Here is a 21381-nt window from a genome sequence, read left to right as displayed (position 1 = left end):
AGTGAAGATGTGATGTGAGCCCCGGTACCTCAATGATGTACAGCAGCAGGAGGGAGGAGAAGGAAAGGAGGGAGGGGGGGGGAGGCGGGGGAGAAAGGAGGAGAGGAAAGAAATTAAATCATGAAGAAAAAGGAGCTGAAAATTTGGCTTTCAGTTAAAAACTAGACTGTTGATTCTGATATTTTCCTATACATCTCTACTCCTTTATACTTCTTCGGTATCCCTGTCAGCACAGCCAGTGACAGTCAGACTTTCAGTGAGTCTTCTTACTGTGTCAAGGACGAGTTCTCAGTCTCCGCTGCAGCTCAGCCGGGGGAGCGTTTGTCACAGTAATTGAGGTTATAGGTGGCAGCGGTGTGGTTTAGTAAATCATCTCTCGTTGTCCTGGCACAGTTGAACTTGTACCCATGAATAACACCGTGATGCCGTTTTCTCCCCCCTGTTTTTCATCTCTTCATCATCTTTCCCTCTGTTCCCTCTCGCCTTCACCTTTCAATTTCTCCTTTTGTTCTCCGGATTAACATCTATTCTCCCTTCTGTGCAACTTAACTCATCCGTTCTCTTTCTTTTCCTCACTACCTATCACCTTCCCAGGTTCCCTCCACACAGGTCGGACGTCCCCGCCCCCAGGTAGCGTCCCTGAGGAGCAGCAGCAGATTGCACGCCAGGGCTCCTACACCAGCATCCACAGTGAAGGGGAGTTCATCCCGGAGACCCAGGACCAGAATGTAAGAGCCTCCACCAAAGAAAAAAGACTTTTATCCACTCAGACAGTTAAATATCATCATTATAAAACCAGGTTCTGGGTAAATATGTATCCATAGTAGTACCTGTAGTATGTACCCATCAACTGGTATCAACATATAACATTTAACATCAACATATAACATTTATATGCAGCTTTTAAACAGAGCTGTCCAGTACTCATGCTGCAGTGGTACACACTGCTGTCTATACTGCTGTATACTCTCCCCCACATGATTGCATGCTGTGTGACCGTCGATCCCCCCTGTGTTATTATATCTGTCAGATGCTGGATCCCTTTGGGAGTGCAGACAACTCTCTGTCGAGCAGCTGTCAATCAATAGATCAAGCACTGGACAGGTGAGTCATCATGCAGCGTGTGATTTACGACCGTCGTCCGTGTGGATTTTTTATTTATGATGTACACGTTCATACTGTGGGGCTGTTGTGTGCAAGTCTCGGTCTGCATCATCTTGTTTGTGCCTTTTACACAGACACACACACACACGCAGAAGCAAAGTTAATAAATGGTGTTAAAGGTCAGCAAAGCTCTCTGACTCTCTGACCCTGCCTTCTGCCCATCAGGTTTATGCAGATTTCATAACTCATCATTGTACAGTGTATGAAACTCTTAATTGGTCCTCTCCCATCATAAGAAGACAGCGACATTGGCTGCAGTTTAATTTTAAATGTATACACTTATGCCCTCACTATTTAAAGCAGTTCATTCCTTTCTCCTCCAATTATCAATTGAGAAACTCTATCCAGCTCTTTTTTCTGTTCCTGTAGTCGCTATAGCTATAGTAAGAAAGCCTTTATGTTTAAAGCTCCATCTGATTGGAATAATCTACCTGTAAATATATCTTTCCACTCATTCAAAAATGCCCTGTCTTCTTAATATGGAATCAGTCATACCTATCCATAACGCCTATAATAACACCTCTATAATTATGTTTTACTGACATTAATACATTTTTGTGAATGAATGATCCGTTTGCTCTGCTTGGAGTATGATCCCCTGATTTTGTATGTCTTATGGACTGTCACATTTGGTATCATTTCATTATCTTATAGTTATTTCTAGTTTCTGTTAAATGTTTTCTCTACTTGTGCTTATATTGTATTAATGTCATTTAGGACCCCCTCGAAAACGAGATGTTACCTCTCAAGGGGGTTATTCCTGATAAAGACTTTCCAAAGAAAGGTCACTTTGCTGTTGCCATAGCAACATAACTCTTATCTGGACGCCTGGATTCCACCGTTATCACGAGAGAGAGAGAGAGAGAAACAGAGACTGTGTGGGAGATGTGAAAGAGTGAGCAAGAACATGCCACTTGAGAGGCAAAATTTGAGCCAGAAATTGAGAAGCAGTTTAAGAGTGAGAGTGAAGTGGAAGGGCTGAGGAGTGAAAAAGAATGAAATTGAAACAAAAGGGAAAAGAAAAGTGAGCGAGTGTGAGGTTGAGAGAGAGAGAGAGAGAGAGAGAGAGAGAGAGAGAAGGGCGGAAACAGCTCTACCTGCACGAGGCTTATCTGGACTCCAGGCTGCAGAACAATGGCAGGAAACGAGTGCATGGAACTTTTCCCTGCGAGCGGGCATGCGTGCCCCTTATCCAGGGTCTCGTGGCCCCGCGCCGCCCTGCGGTCAGCAGAGACGTCACTCTCTGTCGGGTCGTCAGGCCAGGGCTGGCTACAGACAGCCAGGGAGGGTGGGAGGTGGGAGGGGGTTTAATGTACATACACATATTTAATGATAAAATATTTGTTCCGCTGCCAGTTGAGCAGCTCTGAGCACAGCACACGCATTCACTTTCTCATTGTTAGTGTAGTGAGGTTTTAGCCAGCGCCCAGCTTATCTTTTCTAATTCAAAACTTTGTTGTTTTACATCAATCAAGACTGAAAGCTTGGTAGTTTGAATGCAAAAGTCATTTTGAAGCATTTTGTGGCGATTCAGATGTTTTAGGCCAGCAGCGTAGCCAGACTCTGTTTGAAGATATGGGGGAATTACAGACTGAAATAGCGAATCATTTTTCAGCTTTTCCTCTCCCCTGTTCTCTTGTCATTTCAGTCCTCCGTTCTCGCAGAACAACCGCGACAATAATTACCTGAACCTCAACTATGAATACAAAGGTAAGTGAGGAGAAACCTGCAGCTGTGCGTCTGTTATCGTCTCTCCACTTCTAAAAATGCTTTCTTTGCTCAACTCAAACACTGCAGAAAGATAAAGAGAGGTGCAAAAAGCTTCTTTTTTTTTTTGTTCTGTGGTAATTATAGCCACAAAATCAGTTTCACAGAAAAAAAAAGAACTAAAGCTCTGTTCCTATTAGCCCCCGATTACTTAAAATGCTTCCTCATTGCAAATGCTCTCTAGAGATTACTAATGAGGAGGGAGATGATATTATTTGATGGTTCTATCTGGGAGTATATATATATACTTGAAATGAGGAATAGGTTATTGCGAAGATATTTAATATCTTGGTTGTACGTCTTGTGAAGCTGAGTGTCTCATAAGGTGATGAAGGGAGTGTGATAGTATCATAACTCTTCCTGCTTTATCTTCCACTCGCTCTCCTCTGTGTACCCTTTGTCCATCTCCTTTTCCCTTTTGTCTCTCCCCTTTTTGCCTTTTTTTTTTTTTTGTTCAAACTCCAGTTCCTAATAGACATCGCTGTTTTCCTGCCTTTTCATGATCACTTCCCTACTCCATCCCCTCTCCTCTTGATGCCCCCCTACTCGTCTACTCCTCGTCCCCGGGGTCCCTGTCTGTCCCTTTTCCTTCAGAACGCAGATCAAATAGAGCAGGATGATAGATAAGGCCACACTAATCCTCGTGAACAGAGGATACAGCAGCTCTCCCAATCTGGTCATTTCTTTTTCTCCTGCGCCACCCCAGTGCTGTAACTTAAAGAGGGAGTGCGGCACATAGTGTACACAGACTGGGAGAACTGGAGCTTCGTATAGCTGCAGCAGTACTTGAAGACTCACTCGGGCACGCATGTATGCACGTGCTTGCACACACACACACACACATAAACGTACGTTCCCCTCCCAGATGTAAAGCTGTGTGGCCCTTCCTGCTGAGGGCTACAGTATTTGTTTACCATTCCCTGTGAGTAGATTTTTCCTCTCCATCCCGCACTGCCAAACACAAAAAATAACTCCCGTCTCCATGGGATACGGCCACAAAAACAGCACGAGGGGAGGCAGTCATCTGACAGAACAGCTGCTTTCAATTGCAAGTGGCTCCGCTGCTCTCCATTTAGTGTGTGTGCGCGTGTGCGTGTGTGTGTGTGTGTGTGTGTGAGAGAGAGTGTCAGCGCTCGCCTGCGTCAGCAGTGCTCCCCACCTGCCTTTAGTTACTGCTCCACTGGGTTCAGAGCTAAGGCTAAGCTAGCACACATGAGCTGTTTTCAGCTCTCTTGGCTGCAGTGAAGCGATACAACAGCTCTGTTCCGTGTGTGAAAAGCTGTCTTCCTTTCCGCTGCTTTTGCGCTCGACTTTGATTTGACATGCCAAGATGAGCGAAAGCAATGTAATGTCTTTCAGATGTGATGAGATGAAATGTGAAATTCTGTTATCCTTATTAGGCATCGATATGTTTGTGCACACGTGCTTCTCACTGTTTCCGAGCAATCAAACCTGCATTTATGAACTTGAGGAATGAATAAAGACAACTGTAAATGAAGAAGTATTGTGACTGCAAATTGAGAATTCAGTTGTAATGTGAGAGTAGTTGTTGAGTTTTCAATTACAGTATATTGGACTTTCTATCTGACAGCTCTGCCTCATTCCTCCCCCTTTAGGTCGCCATGGGAAAGGAGGGACTTTCCCTCGCCAGTTCCAGTTGCCCAATCGCAGCAAGGATTATGGAGACCGTAAGAAACCGGCTTTGCTAGAGCGATAACAACAACACTATTGTTGCTCAGATTAAACAGATTTGCTGCTATGTTATAGGACAACACACACAGACACACATCTACCAGTTTTGGGTTTTTTTTTACTTGAGGTGTCTGATATTGGATCTCATTCTTTATCGTGCCTCCTACTCACATTCACCGTTGACCATTTTGGCATTTTTTACACCCTGTGTAGATTTGGTACATGAAGTGCTGGCTTGCTGTTCCAGGCAGCTGCTAGTAATTGCTTACTCAGAGGCTAACCTTGGCTAGCAATGATTTACATTTCCCTGTGGTGAACCTGAACTTGTATAAAAACACAGCGCCCTGCTTCCTGTCTGAGGGGAAGTGGGACGGAGTGGCAAGAGGCACTCTGCTCTGGCTGGCCCTCTTGGCCAAGAGCTCACTTTATGCACGACACCTGTAAAGTAATGTGTGAAAACTATAAAATTCATCTGCAGTACAAACAAAAGATGCAGTGATCTGTGTGTGTTAAGTCATTCAAATATGTCTCATTGTTCTTATATATGTGTTTTTAGGTCGCAGGACACTTCCGAGGAGCTTCATGCCGCAGGAGAACCTCTTCCAGCTGGTTCCCTCCAGTCGCACACGCAGTTATAATGGAGACAGTACGCTGCAGTACAGCGACCTTCGCTCACTGGGTCGCACCAGTGACAAAAGCTGCCAGCGTGGTACAGCCAAGTGTGAGTTATTTCTCTTAAATCTCAAAACTCTTGAAGTGGAGGGAGAGGAAAAGGAAATATTCTTCCTGAAACATACACACTTTAAAATTAGCTGCATTTTTGTGAATTGGTGTTGTATCTGTATGATTCCTGTGGATAATCTGCCAAATAAACCCTTATTTCATAGATAACTTCAGAAAGTTCAGACTTTCCCCTGCTTGTCAAGAGTAGGGTTGATAATTGTGCCTCAATATGTTTATGGTACTGACTGCCTGTATCACAGAGTATTGATAAGTGTCAAGTATCGAATAAATGTAAAGAATGACCTCTTTAGATTGCTTGTTTTATCCGATCAACAGCCAACCAACACCCCAAAAATATTCAACTCGCAATGATATAAAACAGAGAAAAGCAGCAAAAGCTCACATATGAGAAGTCAGAACCATAAATGCTCAACATGTTTGCTTTAAAAACGACTGAAATGACTAATTATCTACCAGAACAGCTGCTGATGAAATATCTGTTGATTGACTATTCAGTTCAGCTCTACTTGCATCTAATGTCTGGTTAAATTTGTGATCTTGTTTACTTTTTCTTTGATCAGATCTTGATGTAAGTCAAGGTCTTGTGAAGCAGCTCGTTTTTAGGCTAAATTCAACATTTACAGTAAGAACTTGGGCCTCTATTGCTAAATGAAAACAGACAAACATTTACACAAACTGTAATTTATATGGAAGATGGATTTACATCAACAAATTGATGATACATAACAGTGTGAGAGAATGTGAGGGTAGTATTTTCCTTTTTGAAAAGTCAAACTGTGTTATTTCAAGAGTTTTAAATGCGTTACGCCATTGTGGATACAGACAAAACACGGATTATTTCTTTTCCAGCAAACACTCTATGGGTGTCAAAACAGAGTCTTCATTCCTCATAATGGATAGGAAGAGGCAACAGAAATAATTTACAGTGATACTGTATGTCACAGAAGACAGAATTGCCCTCTTATCATCCTGAACACTGTCTCAGATTGAGCCATGTCACAGGCTTACTAATCACATCTGTCCTCATTCAGTTTACAGGCGCCGTTGCCCAGAAACTGCCTTTGTCATGATGCGAAATCTCAGCTCAGCAGTCTGTGGTTGACGTGTCAGTCTCCGGTGTCCTTCTCACCCACACACAACTGAACTGCCTAACCCAGCCACAAAGAACTCTGTTAATACCAAAACAAAGTCTCAGAGTCTGAGCCTGCGTAGATGAGAGTTGTTGAGATGATCTTTCTAGGTTTTGACAACTTTCTGTAGGCTGATTGTGGTTTGACTCAGATATCTTGGGTTTCCCCCATCTGAGAGGGTCTGCGGGTGGAAATTATTTAAATACCCTGCGGTGGATTTGACGTCTAGTCTTGGTGAAGTTACTGTGCGAGTTATATTCGGGTCTTGCGGTGGATTTTGACACATGCTTTGGAGTTAGTGTTTGCTCCGATCAGTATATCACAGTGGATCTGTCTGCCTCTGGGGGCTTAGTAACAAAAAGTAAATTACTGGTGGGTTTTCATCATCTGGTGTTTTGTTTCTGCAGCACCGCGGGCGCCAGTCAACTGGCGACAAGGAAAGCTCCTGGGGCGTGGGGCGTTCGGGGAGGTCTACCTCTGCTATGACGCCGACACAGGCCGCGAGCTGGCTGCCAAGCAGGTGCCCTTTGATCCCGACTGTCAAGAAACCAGCAAGGTGAGTGCAAGAAAAATCTCACATCTGTTTGGAATAAATCACTGACTCTCAGGTATTTGTGGTATTTTATAATTGAAGATAAAATATTTGGATCACGTTCTGGTTCTCTCTGCAGGAGGTGAATGCTCTGGAGTGTGAGATTCAGCTGCTGAAGAATTTGCGTCATGAGAGGATCGTTCAGTACTATGGTTGCCTTCGGGACCTCGAACAGAAGAAACTCACCATTTTTGTGGAGTTTATGCCTGGGGTGCGTATTCTGTAGGGTCATGTCATTTGAATATGTTTATTCCTTTAAAGTCACATCGTAGTACGTCCTTAAAGCTTGAAATACCTCAACGGATAACGTCTCAGAATGTCATAATGTCAGTTGTTTTTGAAAGTACACAGAAATTTTTAAGACAAACATCAAATCAAATCTTTACTAGCCACATCTGCTAAAAACCATTTCAGAAATGTCACCAGCTGTCAAAAAACATGTCCTCATTGGTTGATGTCAGCACAACAACTCCGTTTATGAGATCATTTTCTCAGTAAATGAGCATGTTAATGAGCTGCTGTCGCCTGTGAACCCTGTCCCTGCGGCTGTTTTTAATATTTCCTGGGCTATTTTTTTTTTTTTTCTGAGTAGCATTGAGTGTCTTAGTCACACATTGTCTTGTATTTGGAAATGTTTATGTTTCGCTGGAGTTTGCTGGCAGAGGCGAGAGGGGAGGTGACAAAGCCAAGTTTGTGGCTCCGCCGCTGTGGCTGACCGATAACACTTCAGTGACCCCGCGGTGGGGGTGGGAGGTGGGAGATGGGGGGGGGGGGGGCGAGTGTCCCTCCGAGAGCCAGAGAGCTGTAGAGGTGTCTTGTTGGCAGCTGAAAGTGAGGAGGGAAAAGCGGGATGGGGAAGGTTTTTGTTTTCGTTCTGAGAGTTTAAAAGTGCGTCACAGGTGTTACGGGATCGGGTATTTGCGCTTGTGATTTCCTTACGAGGAACTGAAAACAGGAAATGCAGCACATTGAAGGTGTTTGGACTTGAAATCGGGGAGATTTTCTTTCTGCACATCGTATGTTTATATATACTCGGTTTTTGTACTTAAAAATTGGCTCCGACGCTTGCTTTCACAAAAAACAGAATCCACTTCAGCTGGAAATGTTCCTCCATCTCCGACGTGCACATTACTCCAAAGCAGAACCTCTACAATTTCACACACTACAGCTGTGACAATGATATTATTCTACAGCCAATATAAACATTTAAAATGCATTTCCCAACCTTTCCACTCATTCCCTCAACGGCTTTCGGTTTTCTCTCGCTCATGTTGTGTCTCCAGGGCTCAATAAAGGACCAGCTAAAAGCCTACGGAGCCCTGACGGAGAAGGTGACAAGGAGATACACCAGACAAATCCTCCAAGGAGTCTCCTACCTGCACAGCAACATGATTGTACACCGAGACATCAAAGGTAAATGAAACGGCAAGCAAAGGTCAGGATAGGATTTTAATTGGATTTGTAACCGGAGCACACCCACACTTGAGACGCGGACCTAGCTGACAGTGTGTAAACAGAAAATCAGACTTTCTTTATGTTCTATATTACAGCAACTGGTGCTGAGAAAACTACAGTTTCATTCATCTTATTCCCGTTGACATTCCCTCATTTGGTTATTCATCGTCTGCAGAAGGAGCCTGGAAAAAATTGGGCTATTTTGAACTCCCCTTTGGGATATATTAGGCTTCATGCTGGTGAAATCGGACAGTCTAAAAATGTTCAACACCGGATGGAAAGGCTTTAGTTTGGTTGTCTGCAGCTTTGGGAGTCGCTGCTTCGTTCAGCCACAGCCAAGAAGGGGAAATATACTGTCTAGTGTGGAAAAAAGATAGTAGGTCTCACAGGACACAGGCAGACTCTATGAGAGTTTATGTGGGTGGGATTTTCCACTTAGAAATGCTCTTCATGTGTAATATACAGTGTATGCTCATCTCACCACACAAGACTTCTTCTGTACGCAGTAAAAGAGCTGTCAGCACATGCGGTTTTTGGAAAGCACTTGGCATCGCAGCAAGACATTAGACTGTAAAGTTTCTGTAAATTAAATGTTCCGAAGGGCCAAACAAAAACCTTAAATGCAGTTAGTGTGATTTATTGGAGAGTCTCACCTCCTCGCAAGAAACTCAGAGAGGCAAGGGGGAACAGGCTGAAGAAAGTGAGAAGTTAAGGGTTAAAGTTACACTCCGAGTCTCTCAATCTCTTTTTCTGCTCGCATTGGGTGTGGAGGGGTGAGTGGCGAGTGGTGTACATTAGTCACTGATCAAACAAGCGGTGCGCCTGAAGGAAATGGGATAGACACAGCTACATGTTGGAAAATTACGAAGAAAGGAGGAGAAAGGGTGTAAGGTTTTGATCTGACCCGTGTAGAGCAGACGGTTTATTCAGTGTTTTATTTCCTGATGTGAGTGAGGCATTTTCCCAATGTGACAAAAGAAAAAGTGTTTCTCGAGTTGAGTCAGTGTAGTATTTATATAAAAATGGCTAAAAAAGTTATACTTTGACGTTTTAATAATAAGTCTGCCAGTGTTCCTTCACCACAGACTTGTCAAGCATTAGGAAAAGTTTACCTTTCCCCTCAGGTTGTTCAGTCAGTTTGAAGTGTAGCCACACTGTGAGCAGCCGACTACATTAACTGAACCTCCGAACTGTCAGAGTGTCCCTCAAACTGTCAGAGTGTCCCATAAAGGATACCGACAGTCCTCGGGAGACTCTTGAATAATTCTGAACCTCATTTTGTTTCGTTCCACCAGGTGCTAACATCCTGAGAGACTCCTCAGGGAACGTGAAGCTGGGAGACTTTGGAGCCAGCAAACGTATCCAGACCATCTGCATGTCTGGTACAGGCATCAAATCTGTCACTGGCACCCCCTACTGGATGAGCCCTGAAGTCATCAACGGGGAGGGATACGGCCGGAAAGCTGATGTATGGTAAGAACAAGATCAGATGAAACTGTAATGAGGCCCAAAGGGGGTATGAGACTGCTGCAGCACAAAAATAGATTACAAACACAAGACTAGACTGTAGCAATAAAAAAACATAAAGTTATCTCTGTAGAAAGTTAGAGTTATAAAATTATATGTGAATTATATGTTTATTTCTGGAAAGTAACATGAATACTAACTCACATTTTTTTTTATAACAAAACAGAAATACTTTTAATACAGGAGTGAATATAACAACATAACCACTTCTCTAATAGAATACAATCCAACACAGAAACACTTCAATACATTTGGGAAGTGTGTACTGCTCACTTTTTTTGACAGTTTTAAAATAAGTGTGACCTTTTACCACCCACACTTTCACACTTTGGACATTGGCAAGATGTACGGACATCTAGTACTATGTAAAGGTACATGAATAGATTAGAGTCTCGCCTTTAATGTCATCGTGATCATCTTCAGCAAAAAATACCCTGTTGTAAAACCCCAAAAACCTTAAAAATATTTTGACAATGACAATGTGATAAAACTTCCAAAAAAGGTCTGGTAAAGGATTAACTTTCATTTTTGTGGCCATTGATCGCACTATATAAGGTGTTAAAGTTTCAAGCACCACTAAGTTCTATAAATAATATAAACATGAATACACATGAACATGACAACCCATTAAACTATGTGTAAACTAATATTTGATGCCAATATGATGAATCTCTGTGTTCTGACAATCAATCAACTTGACTGTATGTCGTTTGTCTTCAGGAGTGTTGCCTGTACTGTTGTGGAGATGCTGACCCAGAAACCTCCTTGGGCTGAGTACGAAGCCATGGCAGCCATTTTCAAGATCGCTACCCAGCCTACAAAGCCCTTGCTTCCCGACGGCGTGTCTGACACGTGCAGGGACTTCCTGCGGCAGGTGTTCGTGGAGGAGAAGTGGCGGCCCACTGCGGACTTTCTGCTCAGCCACCCGTTCGTCCAGGGCAGCTTCTGAGGCCTGCGGATCCCCCTCCCCTTCCCTGCCTGCGAGGCCTCCTCTGGCCCCGGCGCCTCCCCTCCTCTCCGGCCCGCCCCGTCCCCAGGGCCCCCCAAGTCACCAGGCTCCAGGGCTCAGCACCACTCCGACTTCCTGCCCTGTCATCTATCACCAGTGTCTGCCTTGTCAGGACCGAAGCAACCCCTGCATCGCTCACCAACTAGCTCAACCCGGATTATTCACTGAGAGGCCAGGTTGACTGCTGTCAGACCTCCAGAGTCCTCCAAGGCATCGCAGTGTGCTCCCTCAGGAGGGGACTGACAAGAAAGCACTTAGCAGTCTCACACGCTAGAGACTGCTGTCCTTTCCCAAGCGGAGGAAAAAAAAAAAAAAGGCCCGAGTTAGAGAGAGCAGTGATGTTTCAAGCTTTCTGGGTCTCACTTTACACTCATCTACTGCCGCAGAATAGTGTCTAGGATTGGCCGGACACTGCGTAATCGTGATTGAGTGGTGACATCGATCACATCCTGATAGTACTGTAAGTCACTCATCAGCCTAAGTTAGCGATGAGTGAAATCAAGATGGTAGACTATTTTTATATGACAGACAATAACACATACAAAGATCATCGTCTTAGAAGATGACTTTCTACCGTCACTTAAATGTATTTTCGTCAACGCCTTACAATAAGAGTTTGTAAGCAAGAATGTCTTTTTTTTTAGCATCTTAGAGGGTTACCCTACTTTCATAGCACTCACAACCCCATTTAGAAGGATTGTCAACGTTGCACTTTTGATATCATGCATTGAGACATTTCCAACATGCAAGATAATCAACTGAGGAGATATTTTTCTATTTGATGCCTTTTATATGATTTGATAAGGAGAATTGTTTAGTTTGTTCCAATGTCAAGAAAAAAAAGAACCAAACTTTTGCATTATAGTGTGCAATGTTAATGTCTATTAAGCAATACCAACACTACTGTTGGAGTCTGTGACATCCATTCCAGCTTCCCATGCAGTGAGCCTTGTTCCATTCAGAAGTGGCCAAAGAGAATTTAAAGAGAAAAAAAAAAAAGAGGCTGAATGAAAAAGCTGCCAAGACAAACTTTCAATACATTCAGGCTAAGTTCATGTACAGTATTATTAGTCATGTTGGATTTTTTTTTTGTCACCTCAGAACCCTATAGCCTTTTCTATGTTATGGCAGCTTTGTGCACAGTAGACTGCACAGACCAAATCCGATGCATTGACATGACATTGTGTTGCTATGAGAAGCATTACGAGAAATTACATTGAAGGAAGCGTCTCTTTACACATTCATTTGTGTTGTAATATGAATTAAATCACACCATTGCCTTTACTTTGCTTTCCACACTTTATATGAAATGAACGGTTCACTCGATGACCACTCGACAGCACACCTCGCTCTGTGTAACGTCACGTGAGATGAAAATGTCAGACGCCAAAAAAAAAAAACACGGTCAAGTTGGAAAGATGGAGCCAAAATGCTTCATTCATTCATGCTAAAGTGGAGATGATACGTGTGGGGAAACCTGGGGAGATTGATGAACGGAGGTGCTGTAAGACATTGGCACTTGGAACAGGAATGATCAAATCTGTTTTTTTTTTTGACCCTTGTCAGTGCCTTACCTGAATCTGCTTGTTAACACAAATGTTCACTGCCAAAGCGGAAGGCTTCTTAATGAGGTGAGCAGCTGTTCTGTAGCGAGCACGCGCAGGATTTGCTGAAGTTCTTTTTATATGGAAAAAAAAAGATTATACTGTAAATACATATTGTTCTGCACTTTTTGTATGAAATTTCTTTACATTATATACAAATCTATTTGATGAAATAGCTACGTTATACAGTAGATTGTACTGTGATTTAGACAGAAGTATGTATGATTGTCTCTTTGAGAGCTGATAGGCAGTATGAAAAGGCTGGAAGGCTTTCGAGTGGGACAGAATTTGTTTTGTCTTAATGACAAAGCCTTGAAACATGAAATGTATCAAGTCATCGATCTTTTGTATATTTAACTTAATAAATCAAAGGTCTAAGACTATTTTCCTGTGTGATTTCATTGTGTTATTGTGTGATGAAATTGTCCTGGACTATGCCATGATGAGTTGGTGCCGTTTCATTTAAGTTGATTTTGTTTATTTATATGATAGATTTTTGTTTTAAAAACCCTGATACTGTCAAGTAATGCTAATTGGGGAAAACATGCATTTAATATGATTGTCACTTTAAAAAAAAAAGGAAAAATGTGGGGGAAAAAATAGCCTACAGATATTTTCAGTTAATTTATTGACAAATCTGAATTTACAACAAGGATACAGAGAAAACAGGATAACAGCTGTGTGATGGAAATGTTACAAAAGGTAGAAATAAAAGAAAGTGTTGCTCCAGGGTTTAGCTCATATGAGAGACAATTTTTCACATATAGTTACAGATTTTATTGCCTTGCAGATCAGACTGCAAGGCAATAAAAAAATGCAAGTTTCAGGGTTTCTAAATTGAATGAATACATTGGAGTTTGGTTTTTGATTTGAGAACCAGCTGGTGTGAATATTATAGTTCCCAAATATCAAGAGCAGGTTTACAATGTACACAATATCACAGTCTTTGAATTTCCTGCCCCAAACAAAACTTCTTTAAAATCAACATTTATGCTTCTTCTTTCAAGAAAATATTTAGGGTTGCTATTTATAATTTTTACATCATTATGAAACTTTAACCGTCATCCCACCGATATATTTAACACACAGGAACTATTGACTGGGCTTCCTGGGAACTCCAAGAATAAACCACTGTAAGAAACAAACATAGCAAAATGTTAACTTCTTTCTTGTCAAAACATTAGTTATGTAATTAATGTCATCTGAAAAACAAAACAGATTATTATTATTATTTTAGGAGTTAGTTAATTTACATATTGTGTAAAACATAAATATATACTTTTCTTCAATACAAATTGCAGCTTTTACCCCAAGACAGTCTTTCCAAAAAGCCTTCAAAATGACTGACAAAGTGCCTTAATCCCCTGATAGTGTGTGATACATTAAATTGGGACCCATGACAAACATGTACTCAATAAATAGTTCCATCTATTAAGACTGCATAGGTGGAATTGGATGCTTTCGATCAGGGTCCCCCAAGACCCCAGTACATTAGTTTTTTTTTTTTTTTTTTTAAGCACTAATTAAGACAGAAACAGAAAACAATGATAGGAAGTCATTAGGAACAAATTGTTTGACAAGTCATGAAAAATTGGAATGATAGAATAAATCACCTGTGAGATATGACCATTCCCCAGTCGGTATGCGTAAGGTAACTTTTCCTTCTTGTTTTTGCTTCATCTCAATTATTTGTATGCTAATCCCTGTGAACAATTATAATCAAATAAAATAAAAATAATTAATGATTTAATTAACTCATTTAATTATATTGAATTCGAACTTTATTTGACTTTTTTGTAAGTAATTTTTGAAATACATTTATTTATGGGCCCGTGATTAAAAACACGGTGGAAGTGACTTTAGGTAAGCTTCAGGCTGTTAGAAAACCACCTTATAAAACCTGATGTTTTGTAACAGCGTGTGTGAAAACGTGACTGACAGTCAACACAGAGCAGAGCAGACAGACAGACCGGGGACCAAGCTCTCTGAGACGGAGAGGTGTTTTATCTGTTTCTGATACAACTGCTGCTGCTTTTTGGGAAACGACAAGTATGTCTACCCCCCGTACGATCATATGTTTGCTGAGAAACGACCTGCGAATCCACGACAATGAGGTAAGATAAGAATGTATCGCGAGTCCAGTGATCTTATAAAACCTAGCGTCAAACCTGCTATTTGACGCTAACTTTAAACTTTAGAGCACATAATTTACTTAAAAGTAAATACGTTCACTGAAGTTATACGCTTAAGTTTTGCATTAGCTGTAATAAAGTCATTACGAGAACGTTTTGAACATGTTATGTATGTTTACCCGGTAGTGTGTACATGGTAACCCCAGACCCGCGATTCGCCGCAAAAGATCTCGCGAGAATTATCATTTCAACCCAAGCCACGATCTTTTCATAAACGTAACTCAGTGCTTTTTGTGCCGAAACCTAACCAGACCTTAACCACAGCGTTGTCACACCATAAAACATAATTATTTTGTACAACGTGCACAATGAAGAAACAACGCGTACAAGTCTCGCGAGATTTTCGCAAATTTAGGGTAACCATCTAGACACGACCACCGATATCAAGCTGCTTTTGTTCCACCAGCGGCATGACCAACAACACTTCCGGCCCAAACCTCGATAATACAAGCCTGGTTTTTAATTTTATAATAGTTTAATTTCATTTCATAAATTTTAATTTAAATATTTAATTTCACCGCAAAAACATCACACATCATGTGTCAAAATACTTTTCTTGACTTGCACTCTATCCCCACTCTGTCATTTAATTCGATTTAAATTAAATTAAAATTTACTGTTACATTCCTTTTTTAACCCAACTTTATTGAAAACTGTCAAATAAACAAAGTGCAAGGGAATTCAATTATGATATAATAATAATAATAATAATAATAATAATAAAATAAAAACATTCAGTTAAAGGATTGTGTAAGAAGCTTTTTACATTCAATACAAACAAAACAATACACAGGAGGAGAAAAAGTAAATAAAAGGGTACAGATTAATATTCAAGTAATATTAGTCAAATTATTAATTTTAAGTTGTTTTTTTTTAAAGATTCCCTCCAGACATGTTTTAAGATATATACAAAATATCCGTCTTTGAATCATAATTTGAGTCTGATGTGGTTTTTCCATTAAAAAAAAGTTCAATTATCTTGTTAAAATGCTTAAAATGGCATCTAATCCTTCTCCCTCATTAAAACTTCCAGGATATATGAATATGTAAATATATTTCATATCTGAAGTTTAACTGTTGGACACAAGATGTCTCCTACTTCACTCAGTGTTTGTGCACTGTGTCAAGTTTCCACATCACACTTGTGTAAATTGAATACTGGACCGGCTTCCAAACTGTTTGTGAAGTCACAAATCCTGCTTGTGGGCCCCTCTATCACCTCTTAAAATTGGATTTTCAGTGAGCAAAGAGAAACTTTCCACTTTCTACAGATTAATGTGAAAACAGCCTTCTAGTGTCAAACTCTGCACACACATCATTCTGCACAGTGAAGCTCAAACATCCAACTGTTGAAACAACAAGAAGAAAAACATATCTTTGAGTGGAGGGAGACTTTAAACTTTACTAGAAAGTTTTTATGTATATGGAATTTGCCAAAAAAAATGATAAGTAGTTGAGTGTTACATGCATTTAGTCATCCTGTATGATAGTGACATCAAACTTGTCAACATGTACAACTTCTGGTTAGACTACAAGACCGAATTTTTCCAAATAAAATTGACATTTGTTATAATGTGTTTTCAGCTGGACACACTTGGACAATCGCAACATATTTTTTAGGAGATTCTGTGTTAAAGGAAAATGTTTTCAGTGTCCCTTTGTGATAAATTTCTGTTGTCATTAATTAGTTTTGTTTAATCAATACCATATTTGCAGTTCCATAATTAAAAGTACTATTTTACACGAATGTGTTTGTCCAAGAGATTCAATTCAGCATGAACCATATACTCACTGGTCTGTTCACACACAGCTTTTCTACTGGGCTCAAAGAAATGCAGAGCACATAGTCCCGCTGTACTGCTTCGACCCCAGACATTATGTAGGAACTTACAACTACAACCTGCCAAAGACGGGACCTTTCCGCCTGCGCTTCTTACTGGACAGTATCAGAGATCTCAGAAACACACTGCGCAACAAGGGCAGGTAAATTAACTGTTGTTCACTGACTGATCCTCCTGTACATGCTCGTAATTCATGTATCCTCTACTGCTTTACTTTTACATTTGCTCTTCAGGTCTGTCGTTGTCGTAGCAGGTATAAAGATGACCATGAACTTATGTATAATGTTGATGCAGACCTTTTTCCTCAGCTCTCTGAGGTTTTATTGATGCAGATGTAACAGGACCAGGACACACCTGGGCTTATAGGATGTCATGTTTACATTAGCATGTCTGCTGCACACACTGTTCCCATAACTAAGTCTGGTCAGCCAGGGGGAAGTAGCTATCCCTCTACCCAGGATGCAGCTTGCCTGGCATGGTGTTAACTGGAGCTTACTTTGTATGTTTGTGTGTGTCACAGTAACCTTGTAGTGAGACGGGGTAAGCCAGAGGACGTAGTAGCCGACCTCATCAAGCAACTGGGCTCTGTCAGCACTGTGGCTTTCCAGGAAGAGGTACTTTTAGTCTCTTCTCTTTATAGCGTTAATTATGACCACTTTTTTTTTACACTTTCCAGTGATTTTGACACAGCTGATCCATCATGTGATCATGTTCCAGGTAACTTCAGAGGAACTGAATGTGGAGAAAAAAGTAAAGGATGTCTGTGCACAGATGAAGGTCAAAGTTCACAGCTGCTGGGGGACGACACTGTACCACAGAGATGATCTCCCGTTTCACCACATATCCAGGTGAGAGGACAACGCCACAGACAAAGGTTTTATGAGCGATATTGGTTAAGAAGTGCTAGAAATGATTTGAAACCTTTCATTATGCTTGTTAGGCTGCCTGATGTGTACACTCAGTTCAGGAAGGCAGTGGAGACTCAGAGCAGGGTGCGGCCTGTGTTCCCAACCCCCGAGCAGCTAAAACCTCTCCCCTCAGGACTGGAGGAAGGAGCCATTCCTACCGCAGAGGACCTGCAACAGACAGGTGAATGCCTGAATGTCTTATCTGCTCAATCTGAACGGTTTGATTCATATAGTATCTTGTGCACGTTCTCTTTCTTTTTCTGTGAAATTGCAAAAATGATCAAACTTTGTCTGCATTTCTATCACCAGCACAAATCTGTGTAAATTTGTTTTATGAGCTTATTTAATTGACTTTTGTGTAAATGGCTTTACATATTGCTGGCATATAATTGCTCATTTTATGCAGTAGCATGCCTCTATTAAGTTAATCCATTCTGCTGCTGTTTTCAGAATTCAATAGGCAAACTGCTGAGCACAGACTTCCTTATTAAGTGCCACTGAGCCAGCAGACTGGTTTTATATCCATGAACATGATTAAGCTTCTATGTTTATGTGTGTCTTAATGTACATCAGGGGTTGTGTAACATGTATTAAAGAGTCTGATGCTAAAATACTTTTCCTGTTATATTCTCATAGAGCCTGTGGCTGATCCTCGCTCAGCTTTTCCCTGTGCTGGTGGGGAAAGTCAGGCTTTAGGCAGAGTGAAACACTACTTCTGGGACACTGTGAGTACAACTTCCCTTTCACATGGACACTAGTTGCTGTTCATAAAGAAGCAAAAATCTCACATACCGTCTACTATGTCGGTGTACTTAAGATATGTTTTCTGTTTTCCATAGGATGCAGTTGCAACTTACAAGGAAACACGTAACGGCTTGATCGGTGTAGACTATTCCACTAAATTTGCACCTTGGTGAGTGTTATTGTATCATTTCCTCTACTGCTGAATGCTTATCAGTGAATCATGTTCTCTGTAAGTTGTATCTCTGAATACATGTCTAATGATGCTGCTCTGGCATTCTGCAGGCTGGCCATGGGTTGCATTTCACCCAGGTATATTTATCATCAGATCCAGCAGTACGAGAGGGAGCGGACAGCTAATCAAAGCACATATTGGTGAGTCTGAACACAGAAAAGAGATACAAAACAATAGATTCTGTAAAATAGTACCATATCAGTGAGGTAGGTACAAAAGCACAAACTTTCATCCAACTATTAAGGTCTTCAATTGTTTAATTGTATTTTTATTGCATTAGGTTTCATGTTTTTGTGTTTTTACGCTGCCTTGCTGCCAAAAAAAATTCTCTTGTGGGACAATAAAAATCTGAACTGAAAGCTCACCAGGTTCTGGTGCTGTCTGTGTAGTTGATAATATGAAGCTATTCAGTCACAGATATATGTAAATTTGTCTTTATTTTCTGAAGATCTTCACTGCTTTCTTGCAGGGTTATTTTTGAACTCTTGTGGAGGGATTATTTCAAATTTGTGGCTGTCAAGTATGGGGACAGACTGTTTCAGATCGAAGGTAAGAATGAGCTGAAGTTTTCAACTTATTTTCTTTACACACAATAAATGAATGTAAAGCTTATATCATGGTGTTTCTACATCAGGACTTCAAGACAAATCTGTGCCATGGAAAACGGACATGAAGCTTTTCGATGCATGGAAAGGTTTGCACCATTTTGTTCACAGATATTCTTTATTAAAAATCAATCTGTGTCTTTTAAGATGTGCATTAAAAGTGAATGTGCACTATATGTGTATGTTGCTGAATGTATGTATATCATTTGTGATCACAGAGGGACGCACAGGAGTGCCCTTCGTGGATGCCAACATGAGAGAGTTGGCAATGACAGGCTTCATGTCCAACAGGGGGCGGCAAAATGTCGCCAGCTTCCTCACAAAGGACCTGGGCCTGGACTGGAGGATGGGAGCTGAGTGGTTTGAGTACCTTCTAGTGAGTTGTCAAGGTTTTAAGTCAGTCTGGAAGTTTTGAAAAGTGATATATATATTTATATTATATGTATTTATATATATATTTTAAGATGCTGTTTCATCACTGAAATTGCAGAATAACATGTTTTTAAAGTCCTGAACTTAGCACATCAGCCCTATTTTATCTATAAATGATGATACTCACAAGTTTGTCTTTCTACCATTTTTTTTTTAAATTTTCTTCCAAAGGTTGATCATGATGTGTGCAGCAACTATGGCAACTGGCTCTACAGCGCTGGTATAGGAAATGACCCCAGAGAGAACAGGAAGTTCAACATGATTAAGCAAGGCCTTGATTATGATAACAATGTAAGTTTGTGCAGCGTGAATTGTTAGTTTCACTTCTCTTTGAAATTAGTGTGGAGCATGCCATTGTTTGTACTACAACATGAAATATCTGAGTCACAGTCTGTGCAGGTGAGGGCTTTGCTGTCACATGAGTGATGAAACCGTTATAAATAGAAAGTTTCAATTTTGTTCATTGAGTTATTTGTTATTGCTGTCTGCCATAGGGTGACTATGTGCGACAGTGGCTTCCAGAGCTGCAGAAAATCAGGGGATCTGATGTTCACACACCCTGGACCCTCAGCTCTGCCGCGCTGTCACATGCTCAAGTGTCCCTCGGCGAAACATACCCCACCCCTATCATCATAGCGCCTGAATGGAGCAGACACGGGAACAAGAAACCGGTGGGTTTTCAGAGAAAAGGGAAGTGGATAGTATGATGGTGTGCTTTTATCCCACACAGGAACTCCAATTGTAATTCTGCACTGTATGAAACCTCACAGTCTTCTTTTATACCACCACAGTCAGAGCTAACAAATGTTTTTCTTTTGTTCATGAGATGAATTGAAGGTTAATGTCAGGATTTTTTATTTTTTTTCACAGAGTGGTACAGGACCTTCCCCGAGAGGAAAAAAAGGCCCATCTCACACTCCCAAACAGCATCGTGACAGAGGCATAGATTTCTATTTCTCTAGAAGCAAAAATCTGTGATCTACCTCAAAACAAAACTAACACATGGATATAACACCGAGGATGGAAGCTCCAATGATACAAACCTGGACAGAAATGTGTTGATTGGGGAAAGTTGTCAGACGATGGTTTGAGGAGTGGTTGGCATGTTCCTACTTTTGCATCAACAGTTGAACTTCATGAGACGTCTCTAGATTATGCCATCGTTTCTCTAGAAATTAGGTCTCATAAAGCTCCTTTCCTGAATGCGCCACTACATTTCCTGTTATATTGCTGCAATTGTGGAAGCCACACTGTGGGTTTGTTTCCACACCAGCAAATTAGTTAGAATGATCTTTCTTGTGAAGATTTTTTTGTGCAGATTTGTTTTTCTTGCAATTTTCTTATGTCTGTTTGGATATACAGCTGTTTTTACTTGATTCAATTTCAAGGTTTGCCTAACTGCGGCAGTTACGAAATAAAATTGCAAAATGGGAGAGTTTTTGCTCATTGATTTTGTTACGAAATGCAGTAAATTACATTTTCTCAGTGTAAATTTGAATCTTGACTGCTGTTTATTTATTTTTTTTGCTGTTTATTCTATATTATCAAAGGAGGGGCGGGAGAGAAATGCCACATGGAGCAGTTATGAATGCAGAAGAGAAAAGGCAACAGAAACAGCTCAACAACCATCTCTACCTTTTTACCAACATTTTCCTACTGCTGCCCACATTTGCTAAATCACTAGGCTATGAAAAGGTGTTGTTTCGTTTCTGGTCACCAATGCCATGACGACAGACAGACAGA

The 21381-nt window shown here is 40.9% G+C and overlaps 2 protein-coding genes across 2 annotated transcripts in view; both read left to right on the top strand.

Annotated features, from left to right (window-relative positions):
• The window catches only part of map3k22 (mitogen-activated protein kinase kinase kinase 22), a 40861-nt gene extending 27794 nt beyond the window's left edge, over positions 1 to 13067 (top strand). The window contains exons 9-18 of the mRNA XM_067578486.1: positions 595 to 728; positions 1031 to 1104; positions 2813 to 2874; positions 4548 to 4619; positions 5180 to 5344; positions 6905 to 7053; positions 7169 to 7300; positions 8373 to 8502; positions 9840 to 10017; positions 10792 to 13067. Coding sequence (XP_067434587.1) covers positions 595 to 728; positions 1031 to 1104; positions 2813 to 2874; positions 4548 to 4619; positions 5180 to 5344; positions 6905 to 7053; positions 7169 to 7300; positions 8373 to 8502; positions 9840 to 10017; positions 10792 to 11020 — 1325 coding nt within the window. The 3' untranslated portion in view covers positions 11021 to 13067. The remainder of the gene's footprint in view (positions 1 to 594; positions 729 to 1030; positions 1105 to 2812; positions 2875 to 4547; positions 4620 to 5179; positions 5345 to 6904; positions 7054 to 7168; positions 7301 to 8372; positions 8503 to 9839; positions 10018 to 10791) is intronic.
• A 1548-nt stretch (positions 13068 to 14615) lies between these two features.
• cry-dash (cryptochrome DASH) lies at positions 14616 to 21071 on the top strand. Its single transcript, XM_067578488.1, has 14 exons — positions 14616 to 14798; positions 16687 to 16859; positions 17238 to 17331; positions 17435 to 17565; positions 17658 to 17806; positions 18262 to 18350; positions 18465 to 18538; positions 18652 to 18741; positions 19071 to 19150; positions 19236 to 19295; positions 19425 to 19582; positions 19810 to 19929; positions 20133 to 20309; positions 20509 to 21071. Exons 1-14 carry the CDS (start codon positions 14736 to 14738, stop codon positions 20614 to 20616), a joined length of 1566 nt encoding a protein of 521 aa, XP_067434589.1. The 5' UTR covers positions 14616 to 14735; the 3' UTR covers positions 20617 to 21071.
• Positions 21072 to 21381: the final 310 nt, after the last annotated feature.

The sequence above is a fragment of the Thunnus thynnus genome, chromosome 21, assembly GCF_963924715.1.
Source record: "Thunnus thynnus chromosome 21, fThuThy2.1, whole genome shotgun sequence".
NCBI classification, from domain to species: Eukaryota; Metazoa; Chordata; class Actinopteri; order Scombriformes; family Scombridae; genus Thunnus; species Thunnus thynnus.
This window is presented reverse-complemented; position numbering and strand designations above follow the sequence as displayed.

Excerpts from the sequence above, each read along its gene's own strand:
- cry-dash (XM_067578488.1), top strand. The coding sequence starts at position 14,736 with ATGTCTACCCCCCGTACGATCATATGTTTGCTGAGAAACGACCTGCGA. Across the intron at positions 17,807-18,261 it reads AGAGGACCTGCAACAGACAG|AGCCTGTGGCTGATCCTCGC; the intron begins GTGAATGCCTGA and ends ATATTCTCATAG. Across the intron at positions 19,296-19,424 it reads GCTTTTCGATGCATGGAAAG|AGGGACGCACAGGAGTGCCC; the intron begins GTTTGCACCATT and ends TTGTGATCACAG.